The sequence below is a fragment of the Pseudochaenichthys georgianus genome, chromosome 18 (genome assembly GCF_902827115.2).
Source record: "Pseudochaenichthys georgianus chromosome 18, fPseGeo1.2, whole genome shotgun sequence".
Taxonomy (NCBI): domain Eukaryota; kingdom Metazoa; phylum Chordata; class Actinopteri; order Perciformes; family Channichthyidae; genus Pseudochaenichthys; species Pseudochaenichthys georgianus.
In genome coordinates this window covers 10,947,180-10,962,350 of record NC_047520.1, presented here as the reverse complement: position 1 = coordinate 10,962,350, position 15,171 = coordinate 10,947,180, and the positions used below count along the sequence as shown (strand labels likewise).

At 41.9% G+C, this 15,171-nt stretch overlaps 1 protein-coding gene across 2 annotated transcripts; it reads left to right on the top strand.

Annotated features, from left to right (window-relative positions):
* The first annotated feature begins 847 nt into the window (after positions 1-847).
* On the top strand, positions 848-14,433 carry kiaa0232 (KIAA0232 ortholog). 2 transcript variants are annotated; one of them, XM_034106422.1, is made up of 8 exons: positions 848-1,178; positions 3,076-3,645; positions 3,963-4,103; positions 6,938-7,007; positions 7,108-7,192; positions 7,333-10,690; positions 10,856-10,964; positions 11,550-14,433. In XM_034106422.1, the coding sequence occupies exons 2-8, from the start codon at positions 3,409-3,411 to the stop codon at positions 11,564-11,566; spliced, it is 4,017 nt and encodes a 1,338-aa protein (XP_033962313.1). In that variant the 5' UTR covers positions 848-1,178; positions 3,076-3,408; the 3' UTR covers positions 11,567-14,433. The 2 variants fall into 2 exon arrangements, with proteins under 2 accessions (XP_033962313.1, XP_033962314.1); XM_034106423.2 differs by lacking the exons at positions 848-1,178; positions 3,076-3,645; positions 3,963-4,103 and adding an exon at positions 5,970-6,082.
* Positions 14,434-15,171: the final 738 nt, after the last annotated feature.

Below are 15,171 nucleotides of genomic sequence, written 5' to 3'. Positions count from 1 at the left end.
GAAGGAGGTTTTCCTTCTATAAAACAGCTGTGGGCAGCAGATAGGCTACTGTGAGTGTCACGGACATGAATTCATAGATCAAGGCAGACTGGTGCACAGAGTCTCCTGTTTTGCCGATCCGGTGCTTAAACAAATATAGCTCTACACCCCTGGCCGACATGTCCTTAAAATGAAGTCCGAGTTCGACATTTTAATTCATGTCCTGCCAACACTGGCAGGACAGAAGGCGACACGCCCGTTCTAAGCCGTGTCCCTCACTCCTCACATCCCAAGCTGCATCCCCAAAAAGTGTATTATGTTGTTGCATCGTTTCAGATGTTGTGTTTCAGTTGTGCTCTTGATAAACCATTAAAACAGTAAAAACACGTTCAGTTTCCTTTTGCTTTTTGTGTCTCCTGTTCACCAAAATATACCCATCTGTGATGGAAAAATAAAGTAATCCAAAAGTAATCTAAAAGTAATCTGATTACGTTATTTTTTTAAGACACGTAACTGTAACTGTATTCGGATTACTTTCAGAGCCATGTATTCAGTAATCAGTAACTGATTACAGTTACAAAGTAACCCTCCCAACCTTGTGTGTACGCTATATCGTGTACTATTTAATAATAAATATTAATGTGTTTTTTCTTTTGAAAACTTTTGTGTGTGTCTGTTTTTATTTTAAGAACGTTTTTATAACGTTGACCCAAGAGAGAATATTAAGTCTCTTATTTAATTTGTAGTACTGAGTTTAATCTGCGCATTGTAATTCATCATTCTACTTTTAGCCTACAAATATTAAGAGCACTAGTTGGGCTTCTGATGCAATACCCTAGCGGAGGAATCAAACCTTTGAGAACAGGACAGCAGAGGTTTGCCTTGTTGCCTAGATACGAACGCGGAGGGTGGCGAATCCAGGAGTCCTCTCTGAATGAAACTGGCTTTTCGATAGCGGACATTGTGGTTCTGGGTATCAGTATCATCGAGGAATGACCTTCCTTATGCTCGAGCCGGAATGTCGCCGGTTTCCTTGACGCTGTTGAAGAAGCAGTGGATGTGAAAACAGCGCCATTTCTGTCGGCGTCCATGATACGCGATGCTACCGCAGCGGATTCCAGAGCTCGAGCTCGGAACGGCAGCGGGAGAGAAATAGCCGCTCCCCTTTCGCCGCTTCTCTTTACTTCAGCCCACGGCAGGTAGGTCAACCAGAGAACCGGCTTGGAACTTACTGTCGCACTGTGTTGTTTTTCTCCATGTTTTGTGTTTAGTCAGCCTACTCTTTCGTTGTATGACGATATGGCGTACATTTTGAAAGGAAAACGTCTGACAGTCCGCTTGTTGCCTACCCGGGCAGCCGCCTCCCCCTCGGTCACAACAAGCGGACGTGAAAGCTAACTGTTTCAATGTGTACAGGACAATTTGCCAGAATGTATGTTGACTGTTGGCCATTCTGGGCGCTACGTCTCCAACTGAAAGTTTAGACTCGGCCTAACGTTTGCGTGTTGCGGTTTGCTAGCTAACTATTTAATGGAGCACGGCCAGGGCTCTAATGTCACTGTACAGAGGAGCCTCCGTTCACCTGCCCGACATAACAATCCAACGTTAGTCTGCTCGGGGACGGGGGACATCGCAATTGGAGTTACATTAATAAGACTGCAATATAACATAGGTGTTAACCTGTCATGATGCCCGTTATGGTACCGTAAAAGTAATACTTAACTGCTATTGACCGGAGACGAGCAGCTAACTTGGCTAACTTAGCTCATAAGCTAACGTTAAAGGTCGGTGGTCCAGCTAACCTTGCCATTTGACTGCAAAGTGACAATATCACAAGTCACTGTAACGTTTATTGACATTTCAGCAGCTACCAAACACTGATTGTGTAGTATTTAATCAGAATAATGACAATACTTCTTAATCCTTATGATTGTCCCTGGCTGTTATGCATTTGTATTGCCGCACTCGGCAGCCCAGCAATGTAACGTTAGCCTCTGTAAACTATACCTATTTGCACAACGTTACAATGCACCTGAAATAAAGATAACTAGCCCGGTAACTATGTACAAATGGCATTACGTTGCTCCCTTTCCATGTCAGTGAACAAAATGGGTTGTAGGAAGAAGTTGGTATGTGGGCAGTGCAGTCTGAAGCTAGCTGCCGGGGCTAATGTGAATACAAGAAACAGCTGGGTTGTAGACACTGGTCAGCCATATTAGCAATTGTCGATGGGGCTAGCTTATTTAAGCTGTTGTCCTTCCGTATTTATTATTTACCGACATTGTTAAAATGCGATATAGTTATTTCTGCTAAATAATTGGTTCGGATACTGCGAAACTTTTGATATTGCCCTATTGACGTCGCAAACGACTAAACCATAATGGGACGACGGGTCCAGCCAATCAAATCGCCGCAGCCTCCATTTGCTCTTCACGTCGGTCCCCTAATCCGCTGCTGCCATATACAACACATGCACTTGACAGCAAGCGATCCCCGGCCCGTTGCCCGAGTTATATTGTCATTGTTGTCCTGTCATTGGCACAAATCCAGGACATACTTGCTGTAATTATTTGCCAATTTAAATTATTCAGCTGTTGATTATGTGATTGCAATGAAGGGAACAACAAGCAACATGTTACTTCCTCTTTTAGTAGTTTTACAAAGCCTTGCTGTCATCCAATCGTTTCAAAATTACATGGTCATGAGCACTTCTGTGATAAAGTTATTATGCTCCGTTGCATAGATAGATGGTTATTACACATGCACACTTGAATAAGAGTTAACTAAGTTGTAAATGTGAAGCACATTTACAACTTAGTTAAGCTGCTCCTCCTGAAAACCTCTCTTGCCCCTATCCCTTCGTTCACAATCACATTGTCAACCTGTTTATCACATGTAAAAGGGTGCACCACCATAATGTGTCATGATTAGAACTGCTGCTGCATTATCTCAAGAGTTCATGATCTCTCATGAGCCCGTTAGCTTGCTGGTAAGCAAGGCTTTAAAGTTTAAACAGTCAGACTACGTCCTTTTCAAAGTTATTTTAAAATGATTACATTAAATATTGAAAACCAATGTATGTTTGCTCTGTTACAGGTTGTGCCGTTGAAGTAAGACGTAGCCCCAAAATGGACCACTCCGACTGAGACGCAAACACATCCTGTGTTTTGCTCAGCAGCTGAGATCTATCAGCAGCCTAAGCCATGCCTGACGTGTAAAATCCCCTTTTTGCTAAAAGCAATAATAAAAAAAAAACATCCTATATGCCTCCCCATGCAGAGTCGCTTCAGTGCGTCCTGCTGGAGTGACTACCCCCTCTTCCCAAGGTTCTGCCTCGTCCTCTCTCTGTTCCCTTCTCAACCGACCACCCTACAGGAACTACCCATCACAATGTTACTCCACCTTAGAATGGCCAACACCTGAGGTCCCATGCGTCCAGTGAGCACCGATTCAGACGGTCCTGCTCCTCCTGAAAACCTCTCTTGCCCCTATCCCTTCGTTGGCCCCCTGCCTGCCTCAGAGATGTCCTTGTTCCAGTCGCTGGGTCCAGTACAAAGCTGGCTTGGCCAGGAGCTTGAGAAGTGCGGGATAGATGCCATGATTTACACCCGCTACGTCCTCAGCCTCCTTCTGCATGACAGTTACGACTATGACCTGCAGGACCAGGTAAGCACCCACAAATGTTTGGAAATATTCTTTGTCAAAAAACTTAAAAAACTGTTTGTCAACTGTTTGTGTTTTGCATTGTCAAGTGAGTGGGCAGTACGCATTGTTTAGGAAGGGAAGTTATTTTGTGAATATTAGAAAAAGACACCAATGTGCCAGGAGAGGTTAATAATGGGGGATTCCTTTCACATCATAGCACTTGTACAACGTCCTTTGATCTCTGTCATTTGTCATTACAGTTCTTGTTATGCTTTAAAAATAGTAATAGTAACACCAGTGTGTCTTTTTCGGACTGACTTTCTCATTTTGTGTGACAGGAGAATGACATCTTTTTGGGCTGGGAGAAGGGAGCTGGAAAGAAATGGGGCAAGAGTAAGAAGAAAGGAGGGACTGACCTGAGTCTCGAGGAAATGAAGAAGCAAGCTGCTGTGCAATGCCTCCGCTCTGCATCTGATGAAGTAAGCACTAATATCAATATCAATATAATCATTTAAAAGGAGTGTTATTCAAGTAAGGCTTTTGTTTGACCTGCCTCTTATTTTCTGAAACCTTTGAGTGAAAAGCAGTCTCAGTGTTTCCCCTAGGATGAAGTCATAGCAGCGGTGCTAAGGCATGTGGGCCCAGCATAATGGGAGTGCGGAGCGCGTGGAAGTTTTTAGTGTGCGTGCAAAGTGCAAAGATTTTTTTGAACATTTTAAAGTAAAATGCTTCAATCTGCTGCACTTTGAGCACACAATTACTAGAGACGTGATCTAGGGGGTACAACTCTAAAACACCCATATGAAAAAGATCGGTTTACATTTTAATAATCAAATAAGTCTATGAACATAACCAATAACCTACCATAGCCAATAACAAATAAATGTAACTTATTTTATTGTTGTTGTTCATTCATATCTTATTTTAGCTAGTTAACATTTATTTATGCATATTTTTGTATCTCTCCAACTTTAAACGATATTTTTGGATTACTGTCCTGTAGTATACATTGGAATGATTTCAAACCTGTTTTTATTCATCCTAATAATTATAAAGGAGTGCCTTGGAAATATGTGTTTATATAATTTGTGGTTTGAGACCCACTGAGACTAAAATTAACTATCTAAACACTCAGAGTCCTTTACCTCACTGAGCCTCTCAGTCTGACAGGAGAGCTCTCTTCCACCCTGGTTGTAGAAACACCTACTTCTTATATCCGTTAGCGCAGCTAGCACCAGATTCTAATAACAACAGCGCCGGTACCGGTGCGCCCTCTCTCTCTCTCCCTCGCTCTCTCGCTCCCACGCTCGCACTTTGGCTGTGAACATCTCCCACTTTCATCACTTACAGCGCCCATTGTACAGGGCAAATTAAAAGTGTAACCGGGGTGAAAAGGGTGTTACATTTACTTAATTATGAATGTTGTTACATCAAGGCCGAAAATTAGGATGAGCGCCAACGGTCAAAAAGGTTTTTTCCCTCCCAGAGGGACCAGCGCAGCGCCCCCCAGATCTGGCGCCCTAGGCGACCGCCTATGCCAGTATACAGTGGCAATGTCTCAAGATTTAGCAAAAATACACCTTTATTGAACATACAGTAACACAAATACTACACATCTACATAACAAACAATAAAAAATGAAAAAGGGTTGCCACTTATTATTATTTTAATACAAAAATTAAAAGTAAAAAAATTAATTATTAAACATTTTTTTGGGTACCTGGCTGGCGCCACCTAGCAGCGGCACGCATATTTCAGCAGTGGTGCTGCGCCGCCACTATTTGTATATAGGGGAAACACTGAGTCTGAATACAGGCACGTCACCAATTTGTAACACTAGTAATACTTGCTGTTTGTTAATGTGCAGTCATGCAGATGTAAATTGTATAAATCACGGTGAATAGACATGGAATAAATCTCTCCGGGAAGCTAATGCTATAAATCAGGGAAGATCTTTATTGTACATGCATCGTAACTTCAATTGCATCCAATTGGTGTTCATTGAAAAGGGTCATATTAAAGTCAGGACTTAACAAACACCATGCTTTACTCACTTATAATGAGTGACCTTACAATGGTGCTGTTCGCATACAAGCATTTATCTTAAGATTTTATTGTATTGTTATCCATTCCTTGTTGTGAATCATAAAGCCACAGAGATTTACTGACATTTCTGTCACTTGCCGGCAGTAGTAAGGGGAGGATGATCTCGTTGAGAATGACACAACGTAGAGCTGGAGGGAGGGGAAGGGTCTGCAAGGCAGGAGGAGGAGGAGTGTTGAGCTCCTCTCTGGGGAGTAGATTCTGCAGTCTATTTTTTAACCAGCACACGCTGCGCAGGATTGCAGCAGTGAACAGCGTAGTCGGTCGGTTGTCAGCTGACCGGCATTAGCACAATGATGCAAGAGGAAACACAAGGCAGGAGAAAACTTTGCTTGGCTTTTCATGAGGCGGCATGGTAAGGAATATTATTTTCTGGATGAGGGAACAAGGAAGGAGTGAGCTAAAGTGTCTGGCAGGACTGAGATGATTTGTTTGAGGCTATTTCCCTCGACAGTGCCTGATTGATTGAGCTTGCCACCTGACATTGTTGTCTTGTTTATTTCAAACCCTTGTTGTTTACATTTTCCACTAATCAAATTGCTCAATGTGAGAAGGAAGTAAGCTAAACCGGATATGTAGTAAATGTTCACTTACTCAGAACATAGTGAGGCAATACCTTGTCCTGTTGTTTAGCCTCTTTATTTATTTATTTTTGCAAAAAGTATTTCGGCAGCATAGCTAAATATAGAACAGTCATGACCGAGCATGCCTAAGCTCTCGCAAGTCAGCTGGCTTGACTTGTGTCAACCCCATGCCTTTCATTCTTCACATTTTCTGTCAATGTAGCTTTTGGGAATTCTGCATTCTTACCTACAGTAAGGCTATTAGATCTCAGGAGTCATGTTGTATTTGGAGTTTGAGTTATCTATTATATTTCTTTTGTTTATGTCATAGCTGTTTTGCAAATATCTTTTCAATGTTCTTTTTATCACAAAGACCAAACATGATTCAGTTTCCCCCTTAAAATAACTGAGCAGGATTTTGATATTTCAACTGATCAGTACAATATATCACTAAGAAAATGTAGTATCAGTACAACTCTACCATGATATTGACATCATCATCATTTCTGTTTCATAGTAGGATACGCAATTTCAATAGACTTTTGAGAAGGTCTTTATATGTGTAACTTTTTTTCCCAAAACAGGTTTTTGAGTTGGAACATGCTCATACCAATTTTAACTATTGTTTTTTGCCCTCATTTGTGCAGAACTCTGGAATTGAGAGCCTGGTTGAAGAGCTTTGCTCTAAACTAAAGGACATCCAAAACAAACAGAAAGGTTTGTTCGATTATCATTACTAAGTGTTGTGTAAAAAGAAAGAAAGAATTTGAATAATAATTGCACTAATAAAATGTCTTGTTCAATTTGTTTTTTATAGAAGAGAAACAGATACAAAAGAAATCTGATGGCTCTCAGTCTCCAGAGCGAGCTGAGTCCCCCTCTTCAAAGGACCAGGTGGAAATGTAAGCTACATAATGGATATGTGAATCATTTTATGTACAAAAGTGACTGCAGAACAACATCCACATGCATTTGTTTATTTCAACTGTACCGTTATGAATGCATTTACATCTATTGTTCTCTCTTTTTGTTGTGACTGCAGGTATTATGAAGCCTTTCCTTCTTTGTCTGAGAAACCTGTTTGTCTCCAAGAGATCATGACGGTGTGGAACAAGGCTAAGGCCTGCGCATACTCGAGCTCATCCTCTGCTGCTCCACAGACCAGCACAGACACCTCTTCCCCAAAAGATTGCAATAGTGAAGGGGAGGCTGCAAAGGAGAGAAACCTCGAAGCATGTGGTACCATCACTACGACGTCCAACGAGAGAGGCCAGCAGCGACGGAGCAAGAAGGAGAAAGAAAATCGATACCATGGTGGTGCAGCAGCAGAGGAGAAATCTACCATCCACTCGAAGAGACAGATGAGACACAGATCTGAGGGCAAAAACAGACCCAGATCCTGGTCCTCTGGCTCTAGTGAGGCCGGCTCAAGCTCTAGCGGGAACCACAGTGACTTGAAGTCATCCAGAAGCAAGGCAGTTAGAATAAGGCACAAATCCAGGGAGGCTGCAAAAAATAAGAGAACACGCAACAGTGGGCAGGTGAAGCTGCAGGTGAAGGTTATTGAAAAGGAGGAGCGAAGAAATACAGGAGGGAGCAGTAGCAGCGCCACTGGAGGCGCTGCCAAACAACCACAGCTTTACAAGAAGGGGAAGAGACCTCTGAAAGAGATTCGTAGAGATCCAGGCTGGAAGGAGGCTAAAGAGTCCGGGGTTGAGGCCAGAAACAGAAAGGAATACATGGAGGAGCCTCTTTGGTACACTGAGCCCATCACAGAGTATTTTGTACCTTGCAGCAGGCAAAGCAAGCTGGAAACAAAATATCGCAACAAGGTAGACTCTCCTGATGGTTTTGATTTGTCGACCGACATAGAGAGGCTGCCGGAGAGATTCCAGGGAATCTGCATTGCCAATGAGAGCTACCAGAGAGCGTACCTAGCAGCAGGCTCTTTTGTGGATGGGCACTTTGTGGAAGGGCCTGGCGAAGCAGAAGATGAAAGTGTTGAACTCACTGGGACCTCATGCTGCCCTCAGCCAGAGGATAGAGATTTAGATGACAAGCATCTGTCTGAATTCACTCACTTCTATGAAGTTGACATTTATCAATCCATATTGGATACTAGTGCCTCAGACTCTATACAAGAGAGTCGGATCTTAAGCATGATTCGACAAAAAAGCAAAGAGCAAAGAGACGTTGAGGCAGAATGTTGTTTAGTGTTAGATGGCCTTGAGCAGCATGGGAAAATTGCAATACGGGCAGACTCACAAGAACCTCCGGGATCAGTTGGATTCCTAATGGAGGATCTTGAAAACATGGCTCAAGTGTGGGGATGTTATTCACCATCCACTTCAGAAGATATAGATGGAGAAAGCTTCATAGGAGACTCTCCCATCCGCCTCTCCCCCCTCCTTGATAGTGTCTCGTTTACCCTGAGCAAACTATCTGGAAATCTGGAGGAGCCAATTGTCCCTGAAGCCACCAGTGAACCATCCTGCTTCTCTCTTTTCGAGCTGCAGTATGAGAGCCCCACGTTCCCTTTTCCCCGCGACTCACTCACCGTCGGTCATGAAAACAACACAGATTCTAGTAGCTGTCTCGACCCGCATTCTAATAAACAGTCTCGTTTGCTAATATGGACCAAAAATAGTGCCTTTGACGAAACTGAACACTGTTCTAATCTTTCAACAAGAACTTGCAGTCCGTGGTCACATTCAGAGGAGACTCGTTCAGACAACGAGCAAGGAAATGTTCTGACTGAGGATGCTGTTCAAATTGGCAATGAAGAGATTGATTGTATAATCCCTCCTCTCTCTGGTACATATCTAGAGGATGAAATCCTGGATTTCTTGCAGGCGAACTCTGGCCGCAAATGTGAGGAGGTCAGTGTTAGCACGGCATCCAATAAGACCTTCACCAAAAAATCTAAATTGGAGTCCATTTGTGGTATAGCATTGGAAGAGGACGAGGGTAAACAGTACAGCACTGGCATGTTTTCGGACGACACAAACCAACACGGTGACGACTACAGCTCAGGGATAATAAAGGACATTTGGACTGCAATAGGAGATGAAAAATCTGTAACGGCGAAGCAAGGAGCAGAACAACCAAGCGAGGGCCTGTTCTCAGATGAGTCCGGCGGTTACTGCTGCAGCCGCCTGGAAGTGCAGGCCAAAGGGGATCCAATTAAGGGACCTCAGAAAAAAGCAGTGCAGCGCTCAGAGTATCACCTTTGGGAGGGCAAGAAGGAAGAACAGGACTTAGCCAAAAACAAACTCTCCAAGGTAGATGGTGCAGGGGATTATATGACTCCGTCCAAGCCCTGGGACCTGAACTCTGACAAGGAGAACACAGCATTCATCCTTGGAGGGGTGTATGGAGAGTTGAAGACACTAAGTGGGGATAAGAATTGGGCTCTTGTGCCACCTAGTGACACCCAAGATAGCCTGCTACAGTGTACCGCTGCGGCTGCGTCTGCTTCCAGCTCAGATATGCTCACCATCACCGGCACAGATGTGTTCATGAACACTGGCAGCTGCTTTGCCCCCGGGCACCGGCCCCTGTGGAGACCTCTTGTGTCTTTTGGGCAGAGTGACCAGGCCATTAGAGGTGGCGGGGATGGATTGAATAAGGGATTTTCTTTCATCTTCCATGAAGATTTGCTCGGGTCCTACGGAGGCTTGCGTGGTGAAGAGCAAGGTTCGGAATACCCGTTCGCATCCTTCAACCTGAACAATCCCTTCTCTCAAGTCCTCCACGTCGAGTGTTCTTTCGAGCCTGAGGACATGGCTTCGTTCAGTCCGGGCTTCAAGCCCAAGTCGATTCTTTGCTCGGACTCAGAGAATGAAGCCTTCCACCCACGCATATATGGCATCAACCGGACGCAGTACAGGGCCATTCGCATCTCCCCCAGGACTCATTTCCGACCAATATCGGCCTCAGAGTTGTCTCCCGGTGGAGTGAGTGATTCCGAGGCCGAGACTGACAAGGAGGAGTTGAGTTTTCCCATCCTGGCGCCGGTGGACGTCTTCGATGATCCTCAGGCAGATCTCAAACCTCTGGAGGAGGATGCAGAATGTGAAGGCCCCTATTACGGGAAGTCCGAACTGGAATCTGGTAAATTCTTACCCAGATTAAAGAAGTCTGGCATGGAGAAGAGTGCCCAGACCTCTTTGGATTCACAGGAGGGCTCCAGTACCCTCCTGCCAATTGCTGAGCAAGAGATTTGCTTAGACTGCAAGACTGCAGAGGCCGCATCAACTGCAGGCGGACAGACAGACGTCTCTGTCGGCAAGATTCAAAAGAAGAAATCTTCAGAAGAAAAGCAGTCCTGCTTCTCTGCACCAGCGGGTCAGATCCCCAAGTATGGGATTGCTTATGACTTTGTGGGAGATGTTCCAGAGGTGAGGGTTTCCTCCTAAAATGATGTCGTAAGAATGTTCTGTGTGCTAGTGCATTACAACAAAACTGTTTGCATAACCACACAGTGTTTTCACAATCTGTCAAATGGCTGTTAAAAGGGTTTCACCTTACTGACACACTAACCTCTTCTCATTTGTCTTTTATAGTTCCCTCTGTTAAATATAAGTGGACAGAGAGGAACCGGCAACCAGCAAGACGAGTGCTGGTGGCAGAACACACTCTGTTCCCCCCTTTTCCCTGGATCGCAGTGTACAGGTATACCGTTTAAAAAAATTAATAAAATACTTTTACATTTTATTCACCAGCAAAGAGAAAATATAATCACTGCCAACTATTTAACTGTTATTAAAACTGTATTAGGTATGACGGACAGAGACTCCCTATCGTGGGCCCAAACCTTCCTCCCACAACACATTCACATTGACACTCTTTATAGATGTCTATCAGTGCTATATACAAAGCACAATCTAATTCAAAAAAAGTATGACCTATCAGGTGCCATGACCTAGAAACTTGATTGATTGTCCCAATATTGTGATATAAGATCCTAGAGACATACCTGTATAATACTGGCCATCAGCTTCTGCTGTTGCAGGCATCAAAATATATGAGCTATCTAAATAGTATACCCATTTTTGGTGGCGGCTACCTGTATTCCACTGAGGGGGTTTTAGAAAAACATTAGCAGTGAAAATATGGCTGAAAGTCCTAATCAGGTCATGAGCCTGACAGTCAGTTTGAACATTCGATAGGTGTAGGATGTAAAGGAGAAACATAGGCAGCATGGAACTTTTTAGACTTGTATCAATCTAACCTTTTTTGTCTGACTTCTTTCTCCAGGGAGCAGCAACATTTGACTACTCCAGTTTTGCAGAGGACTCCTGTCGTAGAGGACACTCTCCTCTCCTTTTGTGACTGGACCTCTACCAGCAAAGATTCAGGTTCATCTCGGAGCTGGAAAAACCTAATGTAGGCTTATTTTCTGACACACCCATCCAAAACCCCCCACACATTGGTTTTCATTTACTAAACATTGTGTAATCAGCAATCAGATCAACAAAAAGTGAGAGAAAATAGGAAAACTCAAAAAATATGTTCTGTCTTTGAGTGATGCCATGTGCAAACATGCACTTTAGGCATTTTAGAATTTGTTTCATTTGGTTCTCCTGTACGCTGATCCTCATTCAAGTCTCAGAGTTGGGTAGTAGGGACAATCTTTTGTTCTATCCTTGTCAGTTTTGTTCCCGCCATCTTTGCTTTTGAGCTAGGATACTGCTAGTTGCTGGTATCTGAATGGTTGTGCATGTATGTTCGTCCAGCCAGTCTCACTCCTCTTTTTCTAGTTAAACATAAAGTTGTGTGAAACGACTGCTTTGCATACTCTACTTTCCATCTTATGTTCAGAAAGATAATTATAAGGAAGTTGAGATTTTTGAGTTGTGTAAGAATGTCGAGAGTTTAATTTAGTTTGTTTGGACGACTTTCTGAATGTGAAGTAGAGAATGTGTGCAGTTTTTCTTCTAAATATCCATAAATTCCCCTTGTGTGAAAAGTTATCATAAATGAGTCTCATTTTTGAATGGTGATAGTCTTACAAAAGCTATTAGTAGACATAGTATGGTTTGTGAGGCTAAAAGAAAACAAAAAAATCCTTTAAAAACTAAAAAACAGGAAATCAAAAGGAGTTTTGTTGGAAAAAATACTAATGATCTACTTGAAATACAATGCTGTAAAATAATTGGGGGGAAAAAAGAGTTTGTTTTGGGGTAAAAACCCAACATGATAAGACTACAGCCATGTCTGCAGACACCTGTGTTGCAATTGAATGAAACTTTGTTTTAATTTTTTGTAATTCCTATGGTACAAAATATTGGTGCTATAAATATGTTCAAGAATCTTTTGAATTGCAGTTCCATAATATGGCTGTGATACAAGTAGATGGCATAGTTTTCTTTGTAGTCCAGACAGTCAGACTCCATGAATATCTTTTTGCGGAAAAATTGAGAAAAGAAGAAAAAAAGATTAGCCTGATCGCAGTTCTTGTTTAATGTGGCTTGGTTTTTTATTTTAAGTTAACCTCTTAGTTGTCAGGCCTGCAGCAGAAGCAGAAATATTTGCAGGTGTTTAAATCTCATGTTCATCTTTTAAGTTACTTGTCCCCAAACAGAAAGGACAGAATCAGCATTGTCCAATGGTTTATTGTCCATTTTGCAACTAAACAAATGTATAACCAAGCAAGTGGCGAGTGGAGGTCAAACCAAAAACATGGCATAATTACTCTAAGGTACAAATGCTTTTTTTTTTCATATGAGGTGTTATTTTTTTTGGTTTACAATATATCTTGTTGAAATATTGAGTAATATCTCACTGTGTGAGTGTGTGTGTTTGTGTGTTGGCAAAACTTGTGGAGGTTCAGAATGAGTGGACTAGAACTTTATATCAGAGAAACGTGAATGTATCCAGACTTACGTTCACAAAAACTGCATATGCATATTAGCGCCCCTTAAATTTGAAAAGCCCTGAACAAATTGGCAAACCTTCTGGCTTTTACCTTCTTTCAATTTCAGCTAAAAACTATAGGTAGTGAGGCCAGTAGTAGGGTAACTTTTCATCACATACAATGAAACTGAAGCACACAACTAAAACTATCCTTCTGTTATGGGCAATTCAAAATGTGCAGACTTTCGGTAAGTCGCAGGTTGGCATGGCTTTGTAAATGGCTTCCTGATTTTGCAATGACTGTATTTACAGACCAATGGTTTGCTCAATCCAATGCCACTTCAATTAATAAAAAAGGGCCCCAAGGTACTCCAACTTCAGGGTCTTGTCACCTTTCTTCGACAGTCACCAGACACTCAGGAATTTTTTAATATAAGCATAATCTACACTCAGACCTGTGACAGTGCATCGATGCATTAATGTAAAAACTTTTCTTTTGATTGTAGAGCAGAAATTATTGACAGGAGTTCCTTCCGCGCAAACCACAGAGGTGACTGTCGTAAACATATAGTTTTAGGGAAGAAAAAAAAGCCATTGTAGGTTGCATAAGCAATGTGGAGGGGAATTCAAAAGTCCTATGCAATACCTTTGGCGCATGAAAACATTAAAGAATATACGGAGAAAAGTCATTCAGCTAATTTAGCATGTTGATACGTTTTGAGTGAGGGACACCTGACAGGAAAAAAACAAAAACACCGACTGTCTCTAGAAATGCAGCATGCAAACATCACACTCGTTTTATGTTGGATTTAACAAAAAATATGTTGGTTTAAAAAATAAATAAAAGTGAGGTTAAATTGAAAGAATGCTATGACTGTGTGAATCTGTGAGTGAATGTGTGTAAGAAGATAAGTCACAAAAACTTAGATGGGAGGTGAAAGGAATGCTTTACACCTTTCTCCGTTTAATTCTTCCATTTTGATAGGCCGTGTTAAAAACACAAAGCGTGTGAGAAGGAAAAATGCATTCAGTGAGGGTATATGTGTTTGGAATAACACTGTTCTGATTGCACTGTGGTCTAAAGAACAGATCCGGCACTGAAAACTGAACGTTTTCCTCGTCTTCTCATTCCCACCTAGACGCTCCTTCACCCTTTCCTATATTTTCCTGAATCCCATCTGCCCCGAGTAGATGTGTTGTTCTAATTTCATGTACACCCTGAGTAAATTATTTTGTTTCATTGTGGATTTTCTTAACATCTAATAAAGGAATAAACCAAACCTCAGTCTGAGTTTACCTGTTTCTTTTCTTACCTTACCTTATGGCGACACTAGAGGGCAGGGTGATGATACTCATTCATATCACAAGCTTTAATCATTATGTTCTATTCATACTTATCAACAGTGAAGTGAAAAGCTGCAAACAATTTAAGAAATAACCCTTACATTTTAAATTGTATATGCAGATTTTATTCAATAAAAGAGCAATATTTTGTATTTGACACTACAGCATCCATGCTAAAAGTTGTGACAAAAAAAATACTATTATTGTAGCATTTATTAGCTTATAGTCATTTGAGGCCAAATTGAATAGTCATCAAAATAGTGTTATATTTAACATTTTATAAAATGTTATATATGTTGTGTGATCTGACACTCACAAAATTAGAATTGAATGAATGTCTTTCCCAATGCACATGTTGCAGTTGTTTTGAGTGCAAGGGTTTAATTTTGACCTTTGAAATAGCAGTTCATCAAGCAACAAGTCAGTATATTTTTAGCAGGCAGTCGCCCATCCCACAAAGGGTGCTGTGCAAAACAAGTTTGATAAGTTAAATGACGGATTGAACAGGTGAGACAGTACCTGGGATAATGGTTGCAGTAGCATTATGGCATTTATACTGCACTTAAAGTACATAGAGGAGGGGTATTTATAATAATATACGCAGCAAACAATTTTAAAGCATGGAAAGTGTAAATTCTAGAAATACCAAAGTATAGGAAAGTACTCATTCTGCAGATTG